At 46.0% G+C, this 25736-nt stretch overlaps 1 protein-coding gene across 1 annotated transcript in view; it reads left to right on the top strand.

The window, feature by feature from the left end:
* USH2A (usherin) overlaps nucleotides 1-24880 on the top strand; it is a 433394-nt gene extending 408514 nt beyond the window's left edge. Inside the window, exons 67-72 of the mRNA XM_028724645.2 lie at nucleotides 2898-3115; nucleotides 12652-12828; nucleotides 14768-14851; nucleotides 16466-16719; nucleotides 22183-22407; nucleotides 22981-24880. Of these exons, the coding sequence (XP_028580478.2) occupies nucleotides 2898-3115; nucleotides 12652-12828; nucleotides 14768-14851; nucleotides 16466-16719; nucleotides 22183-22407; nucleotides 22981-23070 (1048 nt within the window). The 3' untranslated portion in view covers nucleotides 23071-24880. The remainder of the gene's footprint in view (nucleotides 1-2897; nucleotides 3116-12651; nucleotides 12829-14767; nucleotides 14852-16465; nucleotides 16720-22182; nucleotides 22408-22980) is intronic.
* Nucleotides 24881-25736: the final 856 nt, after the last annotated feature.

Below are 25736 nucleotides of genomic sequence, written 5' to 3'. Positions count from 1 at the left end.
GGTTGCTGGACTTGGCTGGAGACTATGTGCTACACCCTTTCACCAACATGGGGAAGGGGTTATTGGTTTGGTTTGTTCTTGTTTTTATTATGCATTTTGTGTTTTTTATCTTGTATTTGTGTGTTGTGAGCTGCCTTGAGATCTATGGCTGAAGGGCAATACAGTGGTGCCTCGCAAGACGAAATTAATTCGTTCCGCAAGTCTCTTCGTCTTGCGGTTTTTTCGTCTTGCGATGCACGGTTTCCCATAGGAATGCATTGAAAATCAATTAATGCGTTCCTAGGGAAACCGCCTTCAGACCAGGTCCGGGGACAGTCTGTCCCCGGACCTCTTCTGAAGGCTGGGGGGGGGGCAAGGGCTTTTCTTCCCACCCCCAGCATTTTAAAAAACCCTGGGACAGCGGAGGACTTCTCCGCTGTCCGGGGCAATCTTAAAATGCTGGCGGGCGGCATTTTAAAATCGCCCCAGACAGCGGAGGACTTCTCCGCTGTCCGGGGCGATTTAAAAGCCCCTGGGAAGGCAGGCAGGGGGGACAAAGACTTTCGCCCCCTGCCCGCCTTCAGAAGGTGTTCCCGCCCCCCGCCGCGCTTCGGAACAGCGTTCCGAAGTGGGGCGGCTGGGGCAGGTCTTCCCGCCCCCCCTCCCCGCTTCGGAACAGCGTTCCGAAGTGGGGCGGCTGGGGCAGGTCTTCCCGCCCCCCCTCCCCGCTTCGGAACAGCGTTCCGAAGTGGGGCGGCTGGGGCAGGTGTCCCCGCCCCCCCTCCCCGCTTCGGAACAGCGTTCCGAAGTGGGGCGGCTGGGGCAGGTGATCCCGCCCCCCCTCCCCGCTTCGGAACAGCGTTCCGAAGTGGGGCGGCTGGGGCAGGTGATCCCGGCCCCCCTCCCCGCTTCGGAACAGCGTTCCGAAGTGGGGCGGCTGGGGCAGGTGTCCCCGCCCCCCCTCCCCGCTTCGGAACAGCGTTCCGAAGTGGGGCGGCTGGGGCAGGTGATCCCGCCCCCCCTCCCCGCTTCGGAACAGCGTTCCGAAGTGGGGCGGCTGGGGCAGGTCTTCCCGCCCCCCCTCCCCGCTTCGGAACAGCGTTCCGAAGTGGGGCGGCTGGGGCAGGTGTCCCCGCCCCCCTCCCCGCTTCGGAACAGCGTTCCGAAGTGGGGCGGCTGGGGCAGGTGATCCCGCCCCCCCTCCCCGCTTCGGAACAGCGTTCCGAAGTGGGGCGGCTGGGGCAGGTCTTCCCGGCCCCCCTCCCCGCTTCGGAACAGCGTTCCGAAGCGGGGCGGCTGGGGCAGGTGTCCCCGCCCCCACTCCCCGCTTCGGAACAGCGTTCCGAAGTGGGGCGGCTGGGGCAGGTCTTCCCGCCCCCCCTCCCCGCTTCGGAACAGCGTTTTAAAATGCTGGGGGTCGGGAGCGAAGCGCTGCCGACCCCAGCATTTTAAAATCTCCCCGTGTCCCGGGAAGGTTTTAAAATGCTGGGGGTCGGGAGCGAAGCGTTCGCTGCCGACCCCAGCATTTTAAAATCTCCCCGTGTCCCGGGGAGATTTAAAAATGCTGGGGGTCGGCAGCGCTTCGCTCCCGACCCCCAGCATTTTAAAACCTTCCCGGGACACGGGGAGATTTTAAAATGCTGGGGGTCGGCAGCGCTTCCCTCCCGACCCCCAGCATTTTAAAATCTCCTCGGGACAGAGACTTCTCTGCTGTCCCTTGGAGATTTTAAAATGCTGGGGGTCGGCAGCGAACGCTTCGCTCCCGCCCGCCAGCATTTTAAGATCGCCCGGGGCAGGCGGGGGGAAGGCAGGCGGGGGGGGAGCAAAGACTTTTGCCCCCCGCCGGCCTTCAGAAGAGGTCCTCTTCTGAAGGCCGGCTGTGGGCGAAAGTCTTTGCTCCCAACCGCCAGCATTTCCCTATGGGCTTTCGTCTTGCGATGCAAGCCCATAGGGAAATTCGTCTTGCGAAGCGCCTCCAAAACAGAAAACCCTTTCGTCTTGCGGGTTTTCCGTCTTGCGAGGCATTCGTCTTGCGGGGTACCACTGTATACAATTTTAACAACAACAAGGGATATACAGGCAATGACCTGCTACCATTCGCATATAGCCAAATTAGAGGCCTATAGCTTAGTAAACTCTCACCATCACAGTGATTACATCATCTGAACTAGCAAATACCAAAAAAATTCAGTGTCTTGTTGATGCCACCAAACTTAATTTTCCTTAGACAAATCAGGAATGAATATCAGTGCCTAAGAAAACTAGGCAGATTAATTATCTGTTCCTTTGGAATTGTCAGTCTTGGAAAAATCCCAGGCATATAGATACCAGCTGTCTACAAATCAACATTGGCCTTTTCTTCTTCTTGCCCTTGCCCTACCCTACTGCACTGTTTACCATCTAGCCTCCCCCCTACCATCTAGTTTGGAAAACTCAAAACCCAACACACTATTTTGTGACATGGATTTTAGAAATTTGTTGTTGGCGTGCTGGAATTTGTAACATTTTTTCCAGACTTATAATTAGGATCCAAGCATTTGTAAATATGATGCTGGCACTAAGGATCTGGAGAGATTTGTGTTCATCCCTGGACATGCAGGTCTAGTTACCTAAAAAAGTTATCACTTCAATATTTTCAATACTGGCATACAGTTCAGTTGTCAATAATCATTGTTTGGTTGGTTGTAAGATGCTCTGGGTTGTGCTGGGCAAGATAAAATGACTAGAAAATTCAATACATCATCCTCATCATCAGTGGGCATACAATTAGAATATTGAATGTGATGTGCAGAGTTCTGCAGCAATTAAGTTGAGAGCAGGTCCTTGTGTTTGACCAGCATCAAGACACATAAGCAGGAAAGGGAAGCTTCTGTTTACCTGCTAATTGTGGCTCATCATGCTTCCATCTTTTCCTCCAGGTATGAACTCCACATGCACACATCCTGCCCTTCCTATTTGCAGCCAAGAGAAGCAGTTTGTAAACTTGGCCCTGTTGAAGTGAAATACGCAGGAGATGGCCAGCGCTCCAATGTGAGTGATCTACAGCCTTATACAACCTACAACCTGAGGGTGGTGTCTTACAATTCAGTAGGAAGCACTGCTTCAGAATGGATCAGCTTCACTACCAAAAAAGAAGGTGAGTTAATACAGGAGAGTATAAGAAACGTATTCTGCCACTTTATATGCTTAGAGCATGAATGGGAACGTGTGACCCTCCTGATATTGTTGAACCACAACTCACATTATCCTTGGCCATTGATCACTGTGGCAGGCACTGGTATGTTTAGTTTTACTGTATCTTGATCATTATGGTTTTTAATCATCTCTATGGTTGCGACAAACCATTTGGGGTTTATGTCATGGTGTGTACGCATTCTCCTGTCTTAGCATCTTTACAATGGTGGAGACGGCAAAAGAGTGTGGTACATGGGGGGGAGGGGGCAGTGAGGATCAATCCATCTATTTCATTTCAAAGAGCAAGTGATAAGAGCTGGGAGGAGCCATTTACCAAAGCAATGTCCCTCCACCAACTTCACACTAGAGGCTTACATTAATCAACCATTGGTAAGCAAAATAATGGCAGCCCAAATAATGCTATTATAGCTATATTGGTTGGCTTGCCTTTGAAGACCTTTATTTGGTGAAGACTGCCTTTTTCTTTTCTTTTCTTTTTTGGCTGGACATTTATTTCAACACATTCCTATTAACTCAGTGTTAAAGTTACTGAAAATTAGTGATCTGGAAAGCAGACTTCTCTGCAGCTTTACAACAATGGGTTTGCAATGAAAGATTGGCCTCCTAGGAGCCATCATTACAGGTCACACTGATTATATAGTCTAGTTAGTTAATTGCTGTATTAATTTATTCAGCTTGTTAACTCCATCAGCTCCTCAGGTCTCTTGTATGTGCACCCTGGGTTCTTTGTTTCGCTTTCCTCGGTAGGTTCTGACACACATAATTTAAAAGAAGGAGTCACTGGCTTGTAGGCTTTCTTCTTTCCTTTAGCACAGAGCCAGAATCATGACAAATGAACATGCCCACCTTGTGTCCACAAAGTTACTTTCATCTAACACAGTATTTCAAGAAGAGTGTTTGATTATATACTTATGTATGATGCTATTGATTATCTGGAGCAGTGAAATAGATGGTTATTTGCAGTTCTCTCTAACTATTTTTGAAAGTACTGCTTTGAGAGGAAAAATCAAAAGAATAAAAATGAATGGATGCCAAAAGACATAATTTATTCTTGAATGAATATAGTTTGGAGGGGGGAATTAACTCCATTGACAGTTTTAGATTAAATTACCTTAAATATTAATTCAATATGAAAAATGGCTTCCTTGTGTATTTAATAATATTAAAGATAATTAACAGCTCTAGAAATATTTAATGTTCCTGGCACATTTATGGGAATGCTCACAATTCCAGCAATTGCAAGTGAAGTGCAACTTTTTTAAAGTTGTGATGAGTTAGTACAGTTCTGATCCTTTCCACACATTCTGCATAACATTATTTTGTTTGTTTGTTTGTTTATTAATATATTTATATACTGCCCTTTACCAAAAGGCCACATGGCAGTTTACCACATAATATGTAACATAATTATTGCACAGCACAAAAACTGAAAAGCAATTATTTCTGTACAACTAATTAAAAAAGCAGCAGCATCAAACCACTCATAAATTACTTCAGACACCATTCCCTTCATCCAAAAGTCTGCTGAGGCAGGTATGCCTTCACCTGTTTCCTAAAGGAAAACAATGATGTGACTAGATGCATCTCAGTGGGGAGAGTGTTTCACAGACAACCTAAAGATTTGGATTGTCCAAACAGCAGTGCATTTTTTGCAAACACTATTTAAGAGTATGTGTTCTCTCTGAAATATTTTATGTGTGAGATAGTTCATGCTCAATCTTGCTTTATACCTAGAACTTTATACCTAAGTTTAAGTTTTATGGAAGTTTATTATGTTATTGTGTCTGTACTAGGTGCTATGCCACTTCTCTTTTTGCTCAACAACCCCCTCACCAAAGCCAACCCTACCCTTACTCCCCAAGTTTAATCCTCTCCCCGCAGAGCTTGCAAAAACCACCCTCCCTTCTTCCCTCCCTTCTTCTCTTACTTAGACTTTGTCAAACCTCTGCAACTTGCCTGGGTTGCTCTCTCGCTTGCTTTCTCGCCTAGGCAAGCCACCTCCTTCCCCTTCCCTCTCCTTGCCAAAGTCACCTCCCCTCTCCCCCTACACCATGCCAAAGCCACCTCCTTCCTCCACAATCCAGTGCTCCTGCCGCCATGCTGAGCTCCTCACACTCATCCTTTCCCCTTTGGTAAGCAGCAGTGACTCACAGTTTTGGGAAACCAAGATAAGATAAGATAATATTTATTACGGCCATAGGCCCATACAGGTAAAAACAACACATAAGTGACAGCTTGTGCCTTGGGGAAAAGAAAAAAAAAACAGTCGCTAAAATACCACTATAACAATAAATACTATAAGATGGGAAGGCATGCTACGCCTTAATTAGCTTGTAGCGCTCCTTGGCGTCGCTTTTGGGAGAGGACAGCGACCAGGAACCTAGCCACTTTCAGGGTCGTGTGGGAATCCTTATCCTGCAAGATTTGGGCAAGGTGGAATTTTGGTGGGGTACCCTCTAGTTTCTGTATGATTGATCCCAACAAATTTGCCCGTGGCACATTGAACAGGGGGCAAGTGAACATAATGTGCTGGAGCGACTCCGGCGTCACCTTATCACATTCGCACGTGGCGGGGACTTGGCCCTTTGAGAATCTATGTCTCAGGACATTGGAGGGGAAAACGTTGAACCTCGCTTTGGTGAAGGCCAGTCTATGGGCAACAGTCGAAAGGGAGGAGAGGTATGATGGAACACAATAAGTTAAAGTGATACCAATGTTCTGGGGCGAACAAACACCTCCCCCCAGCGTATAATTTTGCTGCAAGTCGATGTCATCCAGTCTTTGACGGATCAGTCTTTGAGCAGTGATTTGATCTAGTTTTAGGGAATCTGAGGGAGAGATTCCATAGCTCAGGAGTTTGGCATGAATTTTACTAGTCCAAAGGCTGGGGAATTCATCTCGCCATAAGCATTGGACAAGGTAATGATTTGGTAATCTATGCCACAATGATAACCAGTAATTGAAGACTTGCTTCCACAGGCAAGTTTCTAAGGATGCGATCTTCAATTCTAGTCGCATGGCTGCGTTGCTTACGCACAGGGGGAGCATTAGGAGCCGGCGTAGGAATTGGCTTTGCAGAGTCTCAAGGGGAGCAAGATCTGTCATCACGGCCCAGAGCGGGGCAGCATAAGCAAGCACTGCAACCACTTTTGCCTTGAACACCTTTAGGGCCGAGGGAACATGCAGAGCTCCGTCCGAAAAGAAAAATCGGAGGAGCGCATATGACAGGGTTTTGGCCTTGTTAAGTAGGTGTTGAATTTGAGCTTTCCATCCCAAGTTGTATTGAAAAATAACTCCTAGATATTGAAATTTTAGGACTTGCTCTATTTTTGCTCCACCAAGCTTCCATTTGTATAATCTCCGGCTTCTGGAGAAAATCAGAATCTTGGACTTAGCATGGTTGATGGTTAATTGGTTGAGTTGGCAATACGTGGCAAAGATCTTCAGAGCTCTGGTTAGTCCAACACGTGTATAAGATAGAATTACTGCGTCGTCCGCATATAAAAGGAGTGGGCAGCGGTAATCCGCTAGTCTAGGCGCGTGTGTACTTGGAGATGAGTTAACTAGGGGTGCTCGCATGTCGCTGATGAAAAGGTTGAATAGGCAGGGAGCCAATATACATCCTTGGCGCACTCCCTTGTTTATTGGTATCGAATTTGTGAGGTCGCCCGCAGGAGTAAGTCTCACTCTGGCAAGGGTACCTTCGTGGAGCTGACTTATGAGCCATAAGAGTCTTCTATCAATGCCCTGTTTCGCAAGTTTCTCCCAAAGAATATTTCTAGGAACGCTGTCAAAGGCTGCCTTTAGATCTAAGAAGGCGGCACAGAGGTTGCCCCGGGGAGGGGAGGAGTACTTCCGTGCCAGATGATAAAGAATTATTGCATGATCTGTTGTAGAACGTTTAGTTCTGAACCCTGCTTGTTCGTGGCCAATCTGGTTAGTCTCTTCTACCCATCGCAATAATTTAGTCAGCAAAAAGCTGGCATAAATTTTCCCTATGATCGAAAGGAGGCTGATGTTGCGGTAGTTTTCCGGCTCCGTTGGAGAACCTTTTTTATGAATTGGTACTATAATGGCCTCCTTCCATATTTTGGGGATGAGACCGGAAGCGTTGATTGCATCGAAGGTTTTGGCCAAGATGCCGGCCCACCATTTTGGGTGTAGTTTGATGGCTTCAGCAGGGATCAAGTCGGGCCCAGGGGCTTTGCCCGGTTTCAGCTGAGCTATTAGCTTGGCTATTTCATCAGGATCGGTGGGAGGCCAAATAGGTAGGTGGGTAAACAGATGCATCAGATGGTCGGAGGGAGCATCTGCCTGTGAGAAGCATTTCTTCAGGAACACTTCCCATGTCGGTGCAGAGATGACTGCCCTTGGGTATTTCCTCACCCTTCTGTTAATCAAAGACCAGAATTCCCTGGACCTGTGTGGTTTTGAAGCAGTAATCAAAGCCTGCCAACGATTATGTTGCCACTCACGCTTGGCAGTTTTCTGCGTGCGTTTGTAGACTTGCTTGGCTTGGGCATAACTAGCTGGCAGGGTAGATGCATCGGAGGTCTTATATACATTATATATAGCACGGAGGCGCTGTCTTGCTTGTTTGCACTGAGAATTATACCAGGGGGCACCGTGAGTATACTCGATTCGATTTAAATTTTTGGGTGGTAACCTAAAGAAGGACGTAAGATCAGTCGTATGATGGTGGAAGCGCTTCAGCACTATGCTATGCTCATCTGAGGCAGAGCCTATGTTGGAATGGGGCCCGAGGATTTCTTTTTGAAAGAATTCCTGGTACCTTTGAGCCTGGGTCTCCGACCATTTGATTCCTCTTACTTGGAGAGATTCGTTGGTTACCATCTGGGTCGCATGTCTATGAGCCTCCGGCTGCCAGTTCAGGGAAAGCTTAGCTACAAGGGGAAGATGATCACTAAATTGTACATTCTCGATCTTAAAAGTGGAAATACACTTAAGTAGGTCCCTAGAGACCAACAGGTAATCGAGGACGCTGTTTGATTTAACGCTCAGGTGAGTGAAATCCCCTGGGATATCAGGGAGGCATGTGCCATTTAAGGGCACCAAATTCAAACGGATGGCCATTTGATAGAGGAGTACCCCAGCCTCATTTGCTCTGTGGTCTTTAGAAGTTCTCCTCATGATATGTTCCAGGTCGTAATTATCAAGGTTTGGGGTAACCCACCATTTGGCTTTGGTCAGCGAGTCCCAGTTTGCTGCTGTGCGGGCATTAAAATCGCCACCTATTATGGCCGGGGTGTTAGGGAACTTAACATAGCATGAGAGCAAATGCTCTTCTAGCGAGCCCCATTTAGAGCCCAGTTCGAGGGAAGAACCCCCAGGTGGCAAGTAAACATTTGTAACTAGGAGCGAGATCTTTTCCCCCGTAATCAGCCCGGTAAGGGCATAGGGAGGCAAGGCCTGTACTAGAGTAAATTTAGAATGTAGGTTGAGGGAGATGCCTATTATTAGGCCCCCTTTAGGGCGGCCTCCTTTCAGGGAGGGGCAGGCAGGGAGTTCTAGCAGCTCAAAGCCATTTAGGACAATTTTCTCTACTTCCCACGATTCTTGGAACAAGATGATATGAAACAGGTTAATAAACTCCAAGAATTCTGGCTCATGTTTTTTTCCCCTCCAGCCCGCGATGTTCCAGCTGAGGACTGATAGGGGGGAGTTCCTGTTGTGTTCAATTCGCTGTCAATTCAGGGAGAGAAGTGAGTCCTTTGGAGGCAGGGCAGACCCCACAAAAAAGTCAGTTATTTTACTTTGCATGGCAGGCACCTGCTGGAGGTGCCTAATCTTGAAGTTGGTAGTGAGGTGTTCAGACTGGGGCGACAGAGCGGGGCTCCCGCTGGCTGGCCCAAGGGTGGACACTTCAGTGGGAGGCTCCACAGAATTTGCTGGGACTGCCCCACCGCGAGGTCTAAAGGTCGCCGATGAAACCATTTGATTTATATGTCCGGCCGGGTCTTCAGTCCAATCCGGGTCATTTTTTGATGTAGGTGGAACACTCCCCTGACCTGATGCTAGCGAAGGTACTGGGGATGCTTGACGTACAGGTACTGTTTGTATGTCGGGTCTATGCCGCTCAGGGGAATATGAGGACTCCAGTTCCGGCATTGATGGATTGGATGGTAAGGAATTGTTTTGGTGGAAAGGACTCTGAGTTACACTCTTCGGCGGGGGACTCTTGGGGGGCGAGTCAAAATTTATCAAGAGTTGGGATGAGAGGCCGACTTGTGAGGCAGAACCTGGGTCTGCCAAGCGTCGGTGGGATTTGCCCACAAGTGGGGGAGGCATGGGTTTAGGAGCTGGACTGAGGTATGGAAGACTTCCTACTTCCTTAAAGCACGACTCCGAAAAGCTGGCAAGGTTATCCTGAGAAGTGGGCAGGACTTTTCCGTTCTTCTGGACATGTATGAGCTGATGATTAAGTACTTCTAGTCTATCAATTATTTCTTGTTGTTCCCTCGGTGGAAGGTCACCAAAGGTGGCTAAAAGCTCTCTTTCCTCCGGTGGGGTCAGAGAATTACTTGCGCCAGTGGGTTCCTTTGGAGCTCGTGGGGACGTGGGGTAAGTCCAGTTTTGGTACGGATGGATATCCTCCGGAGAAGGAGGCTCAATGTCCCGAGGTGCTCCCGACCTCTCCGACAGGGTCCGCTCCGTGTCGTAACCGGCAAGTAGAAGGGGATGGATCATGCTATCCATAAAAACTCTTGTTGGGATGATATCATACCTAGCCAAGAGTGATTTCTGCCTGATGATAGCTGAAGGGATCCTTGGAGAGTAAAACGCAAGCATCACTTTCTGTTGCCTGAGTTGCTGGTTCAAAGGTAATACTGCAATGAGATCACATTGTGTGATTTCTATGTTTAGGAGATTGCTTAGATGCTTTTTGACCCCATCCAGAGTGAGCCACCTTGCTGACCCTACCCCGATATTTAGGCAGATTTTCTTAGGTTGCAAAGACAATGCTTGTTTCAGTGCAGGATTTAGTTTATATTTAGGGATCACACTTCCTTTTTTGGTTGAGGGTAAGGCTCTCTGGCACTTCATTTCCCCCGTAACTACAGTTGGTTTAGACTTTGACCAGAGGTTATCAATTTTCTGTTCAAGGTTACATATCTGGGAGGATAGCACATCAATCTTCTTGAATATGCAATTAAGGGTTCTGACCACAAGGTGGAGATATTCATGTTGTTCTTGTCTTGCACAGTCCTCGGCACCGGCGTCCTGCTCCACCCCCAGTGGGACACTCCCTCTTCCTCCGAGCTTGCCGTCCACAGTTTTAATCTGGGGTAAAAGTAATTCCTCTGGTGTTGACGTTGTTTCTGGTGACATTAGAGGGTGAAAACGGTTCTGAGTTTTCACCCTATAGCAATGATCAGTGGGGGCACTCCATTTGCCAGACACGGGGGGGGGGTCGGTTTTTGATTGTTTGGCTCTTGGGGAGGGCAAAGCCTCGTCACAGTCCCTTAGGCGTTTGCCTTGGCCCATCGTTGTGAGTCTTTTAAAATAGCAGTGCTTAAAAGGTAATAAAAGGTAATAAAAGGTAGTAAAAATAGAAATACAAGCTGATGTGAGCTGGCGGAAAACCGGTGAGTCGAAGGCTGCCGGAGGATACAGTTATCTGCTCGTTAAAGCTGATTTACGATGCAGGCTTTACAGATTATCAGCAATTTGAACTCCTGGCATGGGCTCCAACACCCTGGTGCAGTCTTCAGCAAGAACTTGAAAGGCTGGGAGCCGCAACACAGATTTTAGGGAGGATTCGAAATGAACTCCGGCAGATGCGTCTTACCTCGTCGCCATTTCTACAGCCGCCTGGGAAACCAAGAGAACAGTGGAGCCCCACCCATGTCACCTTACCAGCCTTTGCTGCATAGCTCACACAAAAATTCTGTTAAAAACCCCTGCTTGTATACTTGTTTGCCGGGTCATGTTGACTTCCCACCTGGGTCACCTACTGGCCTGGCCACACTTCTCCATCTCCCTCCTCCTCAGCCTCCAACACTGCTAAGGTGGTCCATCAGCTCTGAGAACCCAGCTTGTCTTCACGCTGTATTTTGCAGTGCTACCTGCCAGCAGCCACACAAAATGCAGTTTGATGACATCCTTACAATTTTATTGTATGTACAGTGGTGCCTCGCAAGACGAAAAGAATCCGTTCCGCGATTCTCTTCGTCTAGCGGTTTTTTCGTCTTGCGAAGCAACCCCATTAGCGGCTAAGCGGATTAGCGCTATTAGCGATTTAGCGCTATTAGCGGCTTAGCGGGCTTAGCGGCTAAGCTGTTAAAAGGCTATTAGCGGCTTTGAAAAAGGGGGGGGGGAAGCGGGGAAAAAATTGCAAGACTCACAAGACGTTTTCGTCTTGCGAAGCAAGCCCATAGGGAAATTCGTCTTGCGAAGCGCCTCCGCAACGGAAAACCCTTTCGTCTTGCGGGTTTTTCATCTTGCGAGGCATTCGTCTTGCGGGGCACCACTGTATAGATATGGGGGAAGGCCCATTCTGGCTGAAATGCATTTGGCACCAACAGGTGCAGTACTCTTCAGCAACATCCTTCCTTCATAACTGTACAGAAAATATGTGTGTTCCCATGTACCTATGGGAGCAGCCATCCCCCCCTCCATGTTCCTGATACAGTCAAACTTCGGTTCTCGAATAGCTCCGTTTTCCAACACTTCGGCTCCCGAACGCCGAAAACCTGGAAGTAAATACTCCGGGTTTTGAACATTTTTCAGAACCCGAACATCTGACATGGCTTCTGCTTGAATGCAAGAAGCTCTTGCAACCAATTGGAAGCTGTGCCTCGGTTGTCGAACGTTTTAGAAGTCGAACGGTCTTCCGGAACAGATTACATTTGACAACCGAGGTTTGACTGTAGCCTTACAGGGGCCTGGGTACATGGGTATAGTCATCCTTTTATCTCTACAATAGGTAACATCACTGGATCTGGGAGAAAGCCAAGGTCAAACAGGCAAGAAGTAGGCAAGGATGTGAGAGTCAGGGTTGAGCAAAGTAAAGGAAATGAGCGTTGAAAAGCAAATTCGAGGAAGTTCAGGGCCTGCTCTTTGGCAGGTTCAAACCAGGAAGCTCTAACTGGAGCTGTCAGTCATCTTCCTATCAGCCTCCTTATGGGAGCTCCTGGGAAGGTGGATCCAAAGACAACAGAGCAGATTGTGACTTCAGGTGAGCTTGTTGAATTGCATTAAAAATGATTATTCCTGACACTAACAAGTGGTCCTCTAAGGATTATTACTGAATAAATGTATGTGAAAAGTCCTGAACATTACTACGCATTAGTATCCTCCAACTGTAGCAGCCCACGTGCTCATATCGTGTCTTCCTTCTCCATAGTAAAGTGTGAAAATGGCTCTAGATCTTATACAGATGTGTTTAATCTCTAAAAACTAAAGAGGCATTTATAAAAAAAAGACTCATTTTTTCTGTCTGTTTTCTTCTGCCAGTACCTCAGTACGAATCTCCATTTACAGTTGTCAGCAATTTATCCACTCTCTACCTTGACTGGAGTCACACCTTCTCACTGAATGGGCCGCTGAAGGAATATGTGCTAATGGAGGGAGGGCAACGCATCTACAGCGGCTTTGACACCACTCTGTATCTGCCAAGGACATCCGACAAAAGTCAGTTTGAGTTTCACAATTCTGTTTCTTCTGGCTAATGCGTCACATATATATCTAGTTTTATGAGGTACCTTTATACAATTTGCACCCCACCTTTGGATCAACTGAACCCCAAGGCAGCAACCTATAGAGCGATTTCCAAGTGATACTCAGAGTAGACCTACTGGAAATCAGTGGTCTCAAATTAAGAACATAAGAAGAACCTGCTGGATTGGGCCAATGGCCCATCTACTCTGCATCCTGTTCTCCCAAGGCCACTCTCCCCTCCTGCGGTATCAAGCAACTTGTATTCAGAAGCATCACTGCCTCTGAGGGAGGAGGTGGTATCCATTGATGGGATGTATCCTTCACGGAATAACTTGCATTAGTGTTGTCGGAGTACATGCAAAGAGACAGTTGACATTTGTAGCTATCTTAGATTGGGGACGCGGGTGGCGCTGCGGGTAAAAGCCTCAGCACCTAGGGCTTGCCAATCGAAAGGTCGGCGGTTCGAATCCCCACGGCGGGGTGCGCTCCCGTTGCTCGGTCCCAGCGCCTGCCAACCTAGCAGTTCGAAAGCACCTCCGGGTGCAAGTAGATAAATAGGGACCGCTTACTAGCGGGAAGGTAAACGGCGTTTCCGTGTGCGGCTCTGGCTCGCCAGAGCAGCGATGTCACGCTGGCCACGTGACCCGGAAGTGTCTCCGGACAGCGCTGGCCCCCGGCCTCTTGAGTGAGATGGGCGCACAACCCTAGAGTCTGTCAAGACTGGCCCGTACGGGCAGGGGTACCTTTACCTTTACCTTTTAGATTGGGGAGGGAGGGTATCTATCAGCATGTGCAGACCAAGGCAAATTCAGGTCTCTTCTCCTTGAATACTGGAGTACTGCTAGCAATACAACCCCCTGGGCCTATCATTAAGTGAAGGAAAAATGGAGATGCAGCTGTTTCACTATGCATTAAATGCAACATGTACCTTGACACTGAATTAACATTACTTAGCTAACAAGTTGGTGAGGTGTGAGGGGGACTTAAGAGTCGTCCGCGACTGGACCTAATGGTCAGGAGTTCCTTTACCTTTAGAGTTTTATGCAAGTATCAGAACATACAATGGGCTCTAGATCAACTACCTCCTTTATTTCCTATTAAACCCTTTGTTGTGCTTCTAGGGCAACTTAAGAGTACTTTCTTTTGGTCCCTTCTCACTTTTTGTTCTGCAGACACAGAAAGTCATGCCCAAGTCTGAATACTTGCAATATCCTTAGTGGGAAGGCATTAACCATACCACATGCAGTAATAGTTGAAATACTTAATAGGGAGACGATAAAAGGAGTTTTCCGTCTTCAGGAGAAGCTGTTTTCAAAAAATTTAGAATTTATATGCTAATGATTACATTTTGTATATGAAATAGATCAATAGCCAGACCCGTCCTACATTGCAGAGGACAGTCCTATGTTTGAAGGGCTGTTATTCCTCTCTTTCTGAAGGCCCCCACCCAGGAGGGAAAGACTGACTGGATGCCCTGGATGGCAGGGCCAGCCCATCCATGAGGCAAGATGAGGCAACTGCCTCAGGTGGCAGGATCCACAGAGACAGCACATCCCAATGTAGAACTTTATCCCCCACTCCTTCCTGATGTAGATCTTCACTCACCCCTTCTTCCCTGGTGGGGAGGGAGGAGCCATTTTGTGCTGAAAACTCTTGGGCTGGCCACCCCAACTGTAGGGGAGGGACTTATGAACCTCCAGTTGGTGCACTGCACTTTGAGCATAGCAAGCAAGCAGCCAGGCAGGCAGGCAGGGGGAAAGGAGGTTTCTGTCAATCAATGCTGGTGACAGGCCATGCCTCAGGTTTAAAGCAGACATATTTAGAGAATTAAATAAGCAGAACAATAAAACGATAAGAATAAGAATAAGAAGTTTATACAGTGTGCATGTTTTAACCATACAGTGTTGTTCAGCCTATTCTTTTCAGGTTTCTTGTACCACTGACCAAGGAAGTGCAGTCACACCTGTGATCAAATACAACACTGCTACAGGAATCGGTAAATTCACAAAGGCTCCTCCTTGCCATTGCGTGCGGATTTGCTGTCAAATATTACCGGTGCACATGGGCTCTGTGTGTATCTCAAATAATGAAGTGATTCAGATCATGATTCCATGTACCTGGGTGGGATCACACAATTAACATGGCATTTCAAGGTGGATTAGACAGACCCCTTAAACTTCCAAGTGGCTTTACAGCCTTGGTTTATCCAAAAGCACAAATTTTCCACCTCCCCTCTTTTATTTTCTGAGAAACAAAGCCAGACTGACTGGAGAAATGGCCAGAGCTCGATAGGGAGAGAGACAGAGGACTCTTTCATTTTGCTGGGCACAGTGAGTTGTTTTCCAAGGCCACTCCAAAATCACAGTGATTAAGGGGAAGGGAGGTTTAGGCAAATAATCAGTGTTGTTCTTCATGTGGGTTTTAGTTATGTTTTAGTTATAAGAGCAGGGCATTAGTGGTGGAGTTAGAACACTGGGGTGGCTTGCTTCTTTCCCAATTATTATTTTTGCCTAACAAACAATTAAAACTCATAGCTTATTTTTTCTTCAGGGAGGGTACTTCCAGGGAGAAAAAGAAACTGCAACTTCTCCCATTAAAAAATAGTAATAACAAAAATAAAATCGCTTAGCAGGATAGCTCCTATGCCCATTTGTCGGAGTGTTAGAAGCTTTCGTGTCCAGGGGCACCTCCTTCATGACTCCAGTTTTTGAACTGATTGCCCACAAAAGACACTAGGGGATGGAATATGATTTCTACTTTCAGACCACTAAAAGGTAATGTCTGCTCCCGAAAAGTCACCTTTTTAGATTGGCAGGACCTGTGCTCAGGAATTCCCTGCCTCTGCAAGCCCCTGTTTTTACCATTGTTTAAAATACTTTGTTAACCTTACCTTGTTTTTTAATAATCGTTCGATGCATATTTGTTTTTTATTGTGCTGTTTATTTTAGACATGCTTTATCTAAAATTGACTCTATAGACCTCTTGCATAACTTTTTTTCAGCAAGTGGTTTATTTTTTTTTTCAAAAAGAAAGAAAGAATGCACACCCTTTGCTAGAGAGACCAGTGACCCCTTTGAGACTCTTTATTCTATCCTGTTTAAAACTTATTCCTTAAAAAAAAGTATTTCCCACCAGACTTCCCTCTTTTAAATCCCCTTCAAGGATTAAATGGACACAGTTGTTGTGGTGTTTTTGGCTTGAGTGCAAGAAAGCTTTTTGCAACATATATTCATGTGAACACACACACCACATACACACACTACCTCCTGATAATTGTTTCAGCTGTTCAAGGTTACGTTGATGAATCAGCCTTCGCTTTTACACACACACACACACACACCCTTCTCTTCCCTGGTAGGTGCCAATGCAGAGGTGATTTCCAACCCAGGCAGCAATGCCAGGGCTTAAAACACAGTCTCCAGAGTGCACTAAGCTTTATGATCCAACCCCCTGGCATACTGAGCCACTGCAGCCCCTTGCAAATGAGCAGAGTGTGACAAACAGCCACCAGCATCTTTCCAACACCTTATAAAATCAAACAAGGGGCGAAGATAGATCACACTACATTTTCTCTCTAAAATAATGCGTGCCCACCCTCTTCCTTCCCCAGATATCACAGGCCCTGCGTTAACAACCCCGGGAGATAAGCACGAAGCAGAGGCAAAGCAGGCAACCTTCTACACAGAGCTGTGGTTTGTGGTCCTAATGGCCATCCTTGGCTTGATCCTTTTAGCAGTCCTGCTGTCCCTGATCCTGCAGAGGAAAATAAGCAAGCAGCCGTATGCACGGGAAAGGCCTCCTTTAGTCCCGCTTCAAAAGAGGATGTCGCCGATGAGTGTCTATTCCCAAGGAGAGACGCACATGGTATGCTGCTTGAATTGTTTTGCAGGCATGCTCCCCACGTGTGCATGCATGCACGCATTAATGCACGCATGCAGACACCTGCCCACGCATGCACATCTAGACGGAGAAGGTTTTTGGCCGAAGGGAAAACTGCAGCTTCTGCCCTGGCAGTGACTATCAGCCCCGTTATGTGTGCTAGTTCACTTTAAGCAATTCTCTCGCAATTTCCCCCTCCACCTAGAGAACATACGCCTTTGGGCAGCCATACAAATGTGAACTAATATAAATAAAGTAATTTGGGGAAATCGTAGAACTGTGGAGTTGGAAGGGACTACGAGGGTCATCTAGTCCAACCCCTGCAATGCAACCTGGGGCTCAAACCCACAATCCTGAGATTAAGAGTCTCATGCTCTACCAACGTGGGTGGCGCTGTGGGTAAAAGCCTCAGCGCCTAGGGCTTGCCGATCGAAAGGTCGGCGGTTCGAATCCCCGTGGCGGGGTGCGCTCCCGTTGTTCAGTCCCAGTGCCTGCCAACCTAGCAGTTCGAAAGCACTCCCAGGTGCAAGTAGATAAATAGGGACCGCTTTCTAGCGGGAAGGTAAACGGCGTTTCCGTGTGCGGCTCTGGCTCGCCAGAGCAGCGATGTCACGCTGGCCATGTGACCCGGAAGTGTCTCCGGACAGCGCTGGCCCCCGGCCTCTTGAGTGAGATGGGCGCACAACCCCAGAGTCTGTCAAGACTGGCCCGTACAGGCAGGGGTACCTTTACCTTTTTACTCTACCAACTGAGCTCCCTGGAGAGGCCAGCGGTATCATCTAAGGCAGCTTCCTATGCTCCCAACAGTTAAAGCAAATTCACTAAGCACATGCTTAAGGTTTGTTGCTTGATATGGGGCAGAGGACAAAAGCAGGAGGTCTTTGTGGTATTCTCTCCCCTCTTCCCATAATGTTTCGCCATGTGTACTCAGGTCATGTGTTTCGCAACCAGCAGCACAAACTGTTGGAGAAATGTACTGCCCAAGGAAGGGTGCCTAAATGTTTGGCGCGTGACGTGGGGCTGTCATTTTTGGCTGCAGTTCTACGCAACCAAGGGAGTTTTAAAATACTTAGCTTTGGCCAGATGACACCTAAGTAGAGGATAACTCTGCCTACTGCTCAGGATGTGAAACTTGGCAAAGGTACAGTATTTGAAGAGAGAAGCAGCCACTTTTATCTGTGCCTTGTGCCTTTCTAAAGGGAATCGTTGCAGAATTATATTGCTAGCCATTTCCCCCTCTCCCACATGTGCTGTGTTCCCCCCGCCCCCTTCAGACTGCACAGCATGCTTAAATGTTTCTGTCATTTTCGCAGCTCAAGCCTTTGTTAAAAGCCTCTTAAAAGAGCGCAGCAAGTCAACAATTTTAATTTTTATGTGGCCCCTTAAGGACCTGTCAGTGCTGTGGCTACTCCTCGAGCATTACTGAGTTAGGGGGCCAAGCGGGTGCCTTAAAGGAAAATGTTTGTGTTTCAGGAATGACCCTCAGGAGCTGGGGGATGCTGCTCTCAGCAACATTTCTATGGTGACTCTGGGTGGATTGTAAAGGCTAAATTAGGGCCTGTTTAATCAATTTTAGTTGAGTTTCTGAACTAGTAAAATGAGCTTTGAAAATAGGCTGGTTTGCCTTTTATAGGAATAGTCAGTTGTAGCTGAAAGAAATGCTCAAGAGCACCAGTAAAAACAAAAAACAAAAAACTGAGGATGCAGTTTGATTATAATAAGCCAAAATGTGTGAAAAGTAGGTATTACAATAGGGAGAGAAAAACCTGAGTGTTGTAAATGCTTAATTCAGCCACCCCCTTGTTACAAGGCTGTAAAAGGTTCAATGAAATGGCTTAATAAGCTATTCTCCCCTATTCTTTGTTCTGCCTTCTGCTCCTAGCATCAGGCTCATCTCATAGTCTAGATAGGAACATTTGAAGCTGTGTTCTTCCAAGTCAGACCACAGGTCAAGCTAACTGTGTTGACCAGCAGTAGCTGCCCAGGGTTTCTGACCTGGATGTTTCCCTGCCCTAATTATAGATGCTGGAGATTGGACCTGGGTCTTTCTGCATGCAAAGGATGTGCTCTACCACTGTGTAGTCTCCTCTTCAAAATACCCAGGATCCTTGCCTTCCTTTGGTCCCACTTAACCTTGTTAAGAGCAAAGGAATCTGCCTTATACTGTGTAAGACCATGGATGCATCTTGCACAGTGCTGCCTGCAGCAGAAGTAGCCAATGTGATGTCCTTTTGATGATATTGGACTACCACTCCCATCATCCCTAGTCACTTGCCAGACAGTGTGTGGCTAATGGGAACTGGAGTCCAGCAGCAACTGTCGGGTACCATTTTGGGTCCACTACACTGGCTGTCCAGGGTTTCAGACATGGCTTTTTCAATGCCATAAGCGGAGATGCCAGGGATTGAACCTGGGACCTTTTGCACACAAAGGCTTTGTGCTACCTCCAAGCTACAATGTTAGCTGCTGGCATTACCAACACTTTGCTATGTTCTCAGTCCCAAACGGGGGGGATCTAGGAACCCCCAGTCCACTCACAGCTCAAATCCAGCTACTGAAAATGAGCTAGGCCTGGGTGGGAGGGGGTCCTCTGGGCCACTGGTGGAGCTTCATGCTCTGGCAGTGGGGGGTGGAGAGTAGGCGGGGGCGGGGCTGGCCTGTGTCTCCCCCCCCCACTCCTCTTCCTCCGCCAGTGCTCTGGGCTATCCCTGCTCACAAGCATCAAGCATGCTGCCCATACATTGAGAAAGGGCCTCACAGGTGGACTGGCATACACATGTATCCCTCCTACACACAAGGGAGGCACCTGGGGCAGTCAGATGGCTGTCGATGTATATGTGAGGTCTCTTCTCACACTCACCAAACATGTGGCCGGTGGGTGAATCATCATCAGCAAGGGGGCAGAAAGTATGGAGAGAGACCCATTTTAAAACAGTGAACTTGAAATTGTCATAGTATATAAGTTTATGCTATTGTGTTCTATATATTATATATTATGGGGTATTTTGTTTATTTGATAAATGTAATTAATATAATATAAATTAAAGCAAGCTTGCCCATCGAGATTTGCCAGCTACCTCTGACCTCAAAAGGAAACTAAAAGCATAGACAGGACAACCTTGTTTCTGCTCTGAGTGTGTCGACAGCGGGGAGAGGTTTACATGTAAAAAAGCCGCATTTCCATTCACTCTCTTTTCTAGTTTTCCTTCCCCTTCGCCTTTGGAAGGTTAACTGTCTGAACTGCTGCTCTTTTCCCCCATCTCCTCTGTTTTAACTCCTTGTCTTCTCTGCTGCCTTGCCTCTCCTCCTTTATTTCCTGCACCTATGATGTTTCAAAAAAATACACGCAGAAACCCTCTTTCACTGATAATCCCTGCCATCAGCCTCCTCTTGCTACTTCTTTACAAGTCCCTGTCATCTCGTCTTCACAAGTATCACAGAGCTCAGATAAGGTAAGCCTTTGCGATGCATATGTCTGCATAAACATTGAGAAAGATATATTTCTAAACCGCTAGGCAATGTCTTCTTCCTCCATCCCCCCACCCCCACCACTGTATTAGATTGAGGGAGTCGCTCTGTTTTATTATCGCTTTCAAGGTCACCCGGCATAAGGTGCAGATAATTGTAAGTGCAGTTTTTTACACCTAACTCAATTACTGGCTTGAATCTGGAACACTCAGCCACTGCAGTCCCATACAAATGCTAGTGGAACTTGCCTCCGAGAGCAACAAATTGGCTTTCAGTTGCCATAAGCCTTCACTGCAAATACCTTCCCATTTTTCTGACTCCGTATAATGGGGCAATTCCTCAGCTGCTACAGATCAACATCGCTTTGCTTGATGGCACCGGAGTTTCACGGGCTTCCTCCTTGCTGGCGCTGTGGCCCGCGCGGTGCAGACATTCATTGCAAGCTAACCTTCCCGTGGAGCATTTGTCACAGCACCCAGGTCATTTAGAAATGCCATTAATACATTTCTTCCCTTTTTAATCTCAGTTTGAGACGGTTGCCGATACGTCTGAGTCCTCAAGCAGCGTCACTCTCAAAAGCTACACAATGCACGCTGAGGTAGTGATTAGTGTGGGTCCGGCCTGGGCGACCAAGCGCTTGCAATTTTCTTGAGTGTTGGCATGAAAGTCTTTTTGCATGACACTTACTTTATAGCGGAAAAGGGGATGGTGCTGAGCATGCTCTTGTATTGTGTTTCATTGTCCAGGTAATGGAGCAGCTGTAGAACTGGGGTACATAGGCTCAGGCAGAACTAATGGGTTTCTTTAAGAAAATTGAAATTGGGCTGATGCAACAGGGGTTTTTTTATGAGCATAAAAGAGTTGATTTCCATTAAATCACAAACTTGGGATAAACCACACTTGGGGAACCCAGGGGGGTTGAAAAGCTGAGTATTTACAGCTAACGCAAACTGTCTCAATCCATAACCATAATATCCATATTAAGAGCATAAAAGCCTGTTGGGTCAGGACAATGGCCCATCTAGTCCAGCACCCTGTCTCAAGGATGGCCAACCAAATGCCTATAGGAAGCCTCTAAACAGGACCCCAACCCAAGAGCGCTATCCCCTTCTGTGGTTTCCAGAAGCTCCTTCGATCTCCTGGGCATGAATGTGGGCAAGTGATGAGTGTGTCAAACCCAGAAGAGCTGCAATTTCATTCAATAAATCCTTATTTAATCCCAACATCATCTAGAAGAGCAAGCCATGCCCAGGCTTGCAGGCATGTTTCGAACCTTTCCATTGTCTGAGAGTCTGTCCATTTCTCCCTTTAGAGTGCAATTGGAACCGTTTGGTGTTTTATGTGATAAACTATGTGGCATTGCTTCCTCATCTCTTGGGTTTGCTGTGATTGCAGTGCCTGCTTGTGTCTGTGGGCTTTTTTTTTACAGGGCAGGTCACTGGGAGAGCTATGTGACTGAACTGTGAAAGCAGAGAATGTACAAAGCTAGGCATAACCCATATTAGCAGAATCTTTAGAGACCCTACTGATCTACAAGCTTAAACCCCCCAGCAGTCATTCATTAGGGAACCAATGGCCCTGCTCACCTTGCAGGCACTGCTCAGCAAAAGGCTGTTGTTGGAGTGAAATGGGAATTGTGCCAGTGACATGCATGTATTGCATGCTTAGCAGGAGATCACCTTGCGAAACTGCATTGCAGAAGGCAATGGTTTCCACAGGGAACAATAGCTGAAGAGAGTGCTAATGATCCTTGCCATGTGTGTTTAATGGTGTTCTGTTATTGGTCATAAACTCTGCTGTGAAGATGGGCTCCTGCAGCATTGTGAAATTAACTCTCATCTGGTCATCCGCTAAGGACAGCTGATGGAAACCAGGGGATCATTTTGTAGTGGAAGCCACAGTATGGTGATACATGGTTTGGTAAAAGCTCTTCCTAAGACAACATTTTATTTATTTTGTCTCCTCCTTCCATACTTCTAGGGATTAGCAGATACAAAAATTCCAGCACCAGTGTCTCCTTTGAGTATGCATAGCAATCAAAGTACTTCCGGCTTTCCAGTACCAAGCCAAAGCCAGATGCAGCGTACATATTCCCAAGGTTCTCTGCATCGGAGTGTCAGTCAGCTTATTGATGCCTACGACAAAAAGTCCTTAATAGAAGATACCGTTTGGGATACCATTATTCATGGCCATGACAGTGGTTTGGTAAGTTCTTTTCAAGGGAAGACTGATAAGCTTTTGGGGCCAGTGGCAATTGCAGCATAAAACCCAGTGAAAAGAGAATGCTAGGAAACCCTCTCCCCCCCCCCCTACAGATGTTAGTAGAGTCATGATCCCTGCATTCCACCACTTCTGGCCAGTAACCCTTTGCTTCCAAAGCTGTCTGTTCCTCTAAGGCTCCTTTGATCCTAATTTATACAGGGCACTGGGAAAACCCAATGACCTTAAAATATACTTACCCATGTGCACTGGTCTATTAATATGACAGCAATTGATGGCCCAATGTTACAAATGAATGGACCAACTTACATGGTAAGTGTATTTTAATCCAGTTGGGCATGCATGGAAAGCTTACAAAGATAACTTACCATATGGGAGGAAAACAATATAAGCCAAGTTCATTCCTTTCTTTCTATATTTTGAGCCACATCCTATTAAGAGAGTTAAATTATCTACTTAATTGTTGAAAATGCCAACAGCGTTCCTGAATTAATATTAGAAAGGCGTTGGGAGGTGAAGAGTTTCCACCGTTATGTTTATTTGTTTGCTTGTTTATAGTATGTGGATGATGAAGATCTTGTGAGCGCTATAAAAGGCTTCAGTACTGTCACAAAAGAACATACAACATTTACGGACACACCTTTGTGAGTAGTTTTGCCACTGGTACGATGGCATAAGCAGAATATGGAAGGTGTTTTTTCTTCAAGCCATTCTGAACACACTTGCCTTGTTTAGTCATTGTGATATAATGTGCCTACCAATATGAATTATCTTGATTTTTAAAATTTTTAAACAGCGTCAGTATTACCATATAATACTTGTGATAATGCATTGCTAAGAAGGGTAAGATTTCACCCTACAATGAAGATTTTACAGAGTAAATTTTATTTATATAGTAAAGTATGTATTATAAAGTTTTAAAAATGTGCACAACTGAGCCAGAAACCTTTATAAACATTTTAAGCTCCACTTACAAAAGTATGAAGGGAAACCATGGTTGGATGAAATGGTCCATTTGTCAAAAATGAGCCACTGATTATTTATGCTACAACATATATAAAAGTTTGCTTTGAACGTTTCAGTCAAAATGTCTTTGTTTCAAAAAGAAACCAGTAAAAAGTAAATTGCGGTTGTTTCATCTCAAACATGAGAGTTTGGGATTGTGTGAACTTGTCCTGATACAACCATTTTCTTCAGCCTACCACTTTTGGTACACCAACAGGAGAGATAGGTCTTGACCTCCCTTGTCTGCATCATCCATTAGCACCATAGTTCTCCTACACCACTTTGGTTTGGTCCTGGGATATTCCAAAGTACATGATCAGGGAAGTAGAGTTTGATATTTATACAGCTGTATGTTCTTTCTAAAAAAAAAATGATTACCGAAATGACAGTTTAGTTTGACTCACTTGTACAGTGGAATCTTGGCTCACTAAGAATCCTATTACATACCATGCCGATTTCTTGCATCTCCCTTAAAATATATAAATTTCCCACTACTGTCCTAGCAAAACTTTCATTATAGTTCTTATTCTGCAGTGGTTTGTTTCCCTAGCTATGTGTTGAAATATTTCTGATTGCCCTGAATTGTAGACTGAAATTACAATTATTTGTAGGTCAGTTCCATACCTAGCACTGAGTCCTACTAAATTCTTTGGGATTTACCCCCAGAAAAGTATATATAGGATTGTAGCCTAAATTGTTCCAAAGAACTGATCTAGGAAGTTAGTAGTTTAGGTATAAGCTACATCACTTTGCATCAATTTTCTTTAAGTTATGTATGTTCTGTGTCAATAGCTAACTTTAGCTGTTGTCTGTAGCAGGTGGTCATCTTATCACTGTTTTGTTAGGCACAGGTTGAAACAAAGGTGTTATGTATCTAGTTTTGTGGGCTGGATGCAAGGTGCTACTATCATGCCACTGATAATAACAAAATCCATTCCCTGAAGCAGTAAGGCAGTTTTCAGTGCTACACTTATCACAGGTGCAGATATGTCTTCTGTGGCAAGGGCATAAACATTTCAACCCTACACCAAAATTGAAGATTTGGCTTGGGAAGAACAAGAGTAGAACATCATTTCTAGTAGCAAACTGTTGTGTATGTGCTACTGACAATAAAACCTTTGCAGTTTTGTCTGTTGATAAGAAAAAGGGAGTCACATTTGAACTCAGTCCAAGTGCACTTCAAACCATAAAGTCCCAAAGGACTGGGCCCACCAAAATTTATACAAGTACTCTGGTTAGATGGTTTATGAAATGTAATTTCATTGTGTATTTAGAGCTGGATACTCTTTTTCCTGTGTTTAATGTTACCTTTTGAAATAGCAGATATTTTCTTTTCTGCCAATATACTTGCGGAGCAAAGGACAAAATATTAAGTTACTTTAAAAGCTGTCTTGTGTATTTTTTTTTTACAAAGAAATGCAGTACATTTCATGATATCCCAATTAATAAATGGTTTTAAACAATATTTTTTATTGGGTGTCTTTGACTCATCTTGGTCTATGGTCCTATTTATTGCTTCTATGAGTAGTTTAGGATTACTTTGGACAGACCACCAGCTGGACTTTCTAAGCACTTTTGTCCAGAATATTGCTATAAATTAACTATTGAACAAAAGTTAGAAAATGCCAATATTACTTCCCTAGGAATTTTGGCTTTTTACTACAGAAGAAATTATCTAGCATTTACAGTGGTCTTCCACAACTTAGTGCCTACAAATGTCTTGGGCTTCCAACTCCCATCAGCCCCAGAAATAATGCATGTGCATTGAGGAGATTTGTGGGTTTCTGGAGCAGTATTTTGTATAATGTGGATACCATCCCTTGTCATGTCCCTTGGATGTCAGGAGGTTTCTGAAGGTGATTAAAAGCCTAGTTGCTGCTTTTACTGCTGGATTATTTAAGAAGGCGTGTAGTTGGTGTTCTGTTAGCCAGGATATTTGGGTGTCCCCTAGTTTGTCTTGTATTGATATGGGCATGTTATTTTTGTAGAAGTCTGTTAGGTGGTGTAGGCCTTTGGCTTGCCATGTTTTTATTCAGAAGTTTTGGGATGTGTGATGGGCTGGGGGCTTAGTGGAGATGTGGTTGGGGAAAATTTGCCTACTCCCCCCCCCCCCTTCCTGTGTGATCCTGTTTAGTGGTGTGGGGATTTTCCTTTGTTTGTTTTGGAGGAATGGGTATGCTATGGTGGGGGTGTTTCTGATTGTGTCTATCTCAAAGTGTATCCATTGTTTTGACTCGTCTTCTAGAATGTATGGGATTATGCTTTACTGAAAAGAAGGAATGTATACGCAGATTTGAATTGTTCCAGGC

Source organism: Podarcis muralis, chromosome 3 (assembly GCF_964188315.1).
Source record: "Podarcis muralis chromosome 3, rPodMur119.hap1.1, whole genome shotgun sequence".
NCBI classification, from domain to species: domain Eukaryota; kingdom Metazoa; phylum Chordata; class Lepidosauria; order Squamata; family Lacertidae; genus Podarcis; species Podarcis muralis.
The sequence above is the reverse complement of the archived record's forward strand: the minus strand, read 5'-3'. Positions and strand labels throughout refer to the sequence as shown.